This window comes from Atta colombica, unplaced genomic scaffold, assembly GCF_001594045.1.
Source record: "Atta colombica isolate Treedump-2 unplaced genomic scaffold, Acol1.0 scaffold35, whole genome shotgun sequence".
NCBI lineage: Eukaryota > Metazoa > Arthropoda > Insecta > Hymenoptera > Formicidae > Atta > Atta colombica.
In genome coordinates, this window is record NW_017259459.1 from 314,016 (window position 1) to 317,888 (window position 3,873).

At 32.5% G+C, this 3,873-nt stretch overlaps 1 protein-coding gene across 1 annotated transcript in view; it reads right to left on the minus strand.

Moving 5' to 3' along the window:
* The window catches only part of LOC108690708 (growth hormone secretagogue receptor type 1), a 42,188-nt gene that overhangs the window by 490 nt on the left and 37,825 nt on the right, over positions 1-3,873 (minus strand). The window contains exon 6 of the mRNA XM_018198137.1: positions 422-1,040. Within this exon, the coding sequence (XP_018053626.1) occupies positions 422-1,040 (619 nt within the window). The remainder of the gene's footprint in view (positions 1-421; positions 1,041-3,873) is intronic.

Here is a 3,873-nt window from a genome sequence, read left to right on the forward strand (position 1 = left end):
TGTCTAAGTTAACATTGACATAATAACATTTAGTAAACATTCAGTTAACAATTATTTCTAAACTATTGTTACAAACATTTAAATAATTTACATTTAATTATTAAATGTATATTAATAAATAATTATTTCTATTTAATTATCCATCGTAGAGATCCTGGAATAATAAAGTATATCAAAAAAAGAAAGCTAATATATATAGAAAGAAACAAGAGAAAAAAACAGCTTATTATTGTATAATTCGTTATATAATTCATCTGTGAGTTTCATTTCAAACAAATTAAATTATCACTGTATTAAAATACTCGATACATTTATAAAATTAAACGTAACTTTCTTGTTTCTTTTTAACGATATTTCCGGCTACAACAGTCGTGAGTAAAGGCAATTTGATTTGTTTTTCCGCGGATGTGTTGCATGGTACCTTCACGTTGCAGCTTCTATTGCTGCTGTGTCTTCGCCAGAAGTCCGAGTGACTGCTACTGCAATTGGTCGACCCGGTCGTATAAGTACCCGTACGATCTGACGTTTTCTTCTTCTTCCTTTTGGCGAGTCCCAAACCGCATAACTTGAGAAAACCCTCCCTGAATTTGGTCGACATCAAATTATAGAGAATCGGATTAATCGCCGAATTCAAATATAGCATCACTCTGCAGAAATACAAAAGACTATAGTAGCCTTCGATTCCAAGCGAGACAACCATCTTGGGCGGCACGATAATGATCCAGAGGGTGAGAGCCTTGAAAGGTAATAAGCATAGGAAAAAACATAGCACCACCGTGGCCAGCATCATGACCACCTGTTTGCGATACTTGAGCAGATTGTTCGCCGGTCCACGACTTATCGCCGGATTCGCCATCAGGTGTCTGGCGATCACCGTGTATAACACTATTAGAATCAGTAAAGGGATCACGAAGAACACGAGGATCGTCGTCAGAATGAAGCCCGTCATCCAAGCCGTCGAAGCTGGTGTTGTACAAGTAGGTATGTACGTACCGTCGACATTCTCTTCTATCTCGTAGGTTACCATAAGCAGTATAGGACTAGAATGTGTTAAAAGATAGAGATCGATTATTGCGGATACATTCATCATATAGCAAAGTTCCAATAAATTACTATAATGTAACCATTGCTTGACACGCATAGCGTTTCTAAAATAGAATACTTTGCGACAGCTTGCAAAAAAATATCTTAGCGCAAATAAATTTCTGTTGTGCAAACTACATATTAAATAAACATCGTATTAATAACTTAAACAATTTATGAATGCCAAAGCAGGAAAAAGAATGATAAAATCATTTAACATAAGGTATTTACAATAATTTTATATATCTTTGTGCCTAAAATGTATAAGAAATATTCGTGTAACATTTAGTATAAGATTAGATTTCGTATCTGTTTAATTTGCAATACTAATAATGAGATCACTTAAAGTTGAAACTTTCTGAGCGCATCCATGCGGATTGTTCACTTCATTCTCGATCGTAGCTTTCACGAAAGTTCTCCAAGTTTAATATCTCACAGAATGTCGAAAGTTTTCTCGTACAAGTTTCAATCAATCTTTAGCACAACACTTTGTATTTACTTAATGTACCCCATATCCTTTTACAAAAAATATAATTTTTCGATATCTTCATGTTTTTTAATTATTATAAATATAATTATCCATTATTCCTATATCCTTTGTTAAAATAAATATAATTTTTCAATACTTCTAACATTTTCTTATAGCAAATGTAATTAAGAATCATAATCCTTTATATCTTTTAGCAACACGTACTCATTTTTTCAATATTTCTATATTCTTTTATAACAAGCATATCAAATTAAGCTGATTTCTCTGGTTTTGAAAGAAGTACGTTTAATGCTGATATTTTATTTAATATTCTAAAATTAATACATCTATATAATTATTTATTTATTTGAATGTAGAAATTATGAATCACAGTTGCCGCGTTATTGTAGTCGATCATAAAAAATTCGTTCAATCACAGAAAGTTCTCTTCCTGATTTAAATCCTGCTGATTTGCCGCAATTCTCCTCATGCCAATGCTCCTGTGTGTAATCCTCTCATTTTCGCACAGTTTCAGAAAACCCCGTCTGAACTTGCTACTCATTAGATTATACAGTATCGGATTGCTGGCGCTATTCAAATAGAACATGATCCTGCAAAAGTTGAGCAGACAGAAGAATGTGTCGTAATCGATCGCGGCAATCTGCTCAGCGGGCGCTATTACAATGTAGAAGATGAGGAGCCGATAGGGCGACAGGCACACGAAGAAGCTTACGACTACCGTCAGCAGCATGTACACCACCTGTCTCCTGGCCCGGCTATGATACGTGTCGTTGGTGCCGCCGGACGTCGTCGACGAGTCGCGAATCAGGTGACTCACAATAAACGAATACAATATTATGAGAATCACAAATGGCGCGACGAAGAAGAGCAACACTAGAAGCAGGAAAAACGTCACGCTGGCGACAGTGTCGGCCTGCGTCAAACATACCGGCACGCGATTCACCTGATTCGCCACCTGCTGATCTCTTCCGACGTTAGCAACGATATCGTGAGCAATGCCGTGATCAGTCATCTTCATTTCGCGATACTGCGATACCCAGATCATCGGACTGCAATCAACAAGAAAAGAAAAAACGAAAACGTATTTTACTTCATCTCATATTCGTTTCTCAACGACAGAACTGCGAATTTTAGCGAAACCGACTCGCAGTAAGCAGGCAGAAGAGAAGAGGCAGAAGCGAACGAAGTTTATTTGATATTTGATTGCTTTACAGTTCAATAATTCAAGGACAGCTCAGAGTGAAAATGCTCTTCGCGGGGATAAATTGAGGACACGATGTAGGTTGATGAGATAAAGATAGATTGCAATTTTTTGTGATACATCATATGTACTAAGCCAAAATGTGCTTAAATAGTTTTCTTAAAATCACTTAATTACATCGTAATAAAGATAGATGCACATGACAAAGCTTCACGAAATACTGTTCATCTTGTTAATTAAATAATAAATATACAGAAAATTCATAGAATAATATCCTATAATAATCTTATTCTATGAATTCATACAGTGACGTCCATTTTTAGGCATCAATCTAATAAGTTATCAAAGAGAATTATTAAATGCATAAAAAAGAAAAAAATATAAATTTAAACTTTAAACTCATCTTAGATTAGATTTAAACTCAAAATATTTTGAATATTGATATGTAGCTTTGTTTTTAAAGCAGCTATAAAAATAGTTGCGAATTCTTAATTGGATTAAATCTGAAATTGGATTTAAATCTGAAATATCTAGAAAATTTTTTTATTTTTTATATCAATGTAATGTTGTTTAAACAACTATCAATATAATAAACTTTATCTCTTCAACAATTTTAAAAGTATCATAGTTTATCTTTATTGGTTTTTTATCTATATTTTCTCACTTTTCTTATCACAAACGACGAACTCTTACGTGTAATATATATGCCATATAAATTGTATAATGTAAATATTCAAAATAGGAGTGGATTCCCAAAAGTTAAATACTCGTACAATTGAAAAATAGTTTTCTGAATAGATACTTCTATGTCATTCTGATAAAATTACAGAACTGCGTTACGGTATATTGTATAAAAAAAAGAATATTCCTATATGAGAACAATATAATTTTGTATCAATATAAAGTATATCATCGCATAAAGAAATCTAAATTAAAATAAAAAGTTATTGCTAAATTTTATGTTATAATATAAATTTTATTTTTACGAAATTTATTCTTGCAGATTATATAGAATTATTATATAAAAAAGAAATACATTTATATTTCCAATTTACAAATATGTTCCATTTAAAAATTAAAAATTTCAAGATATATATAT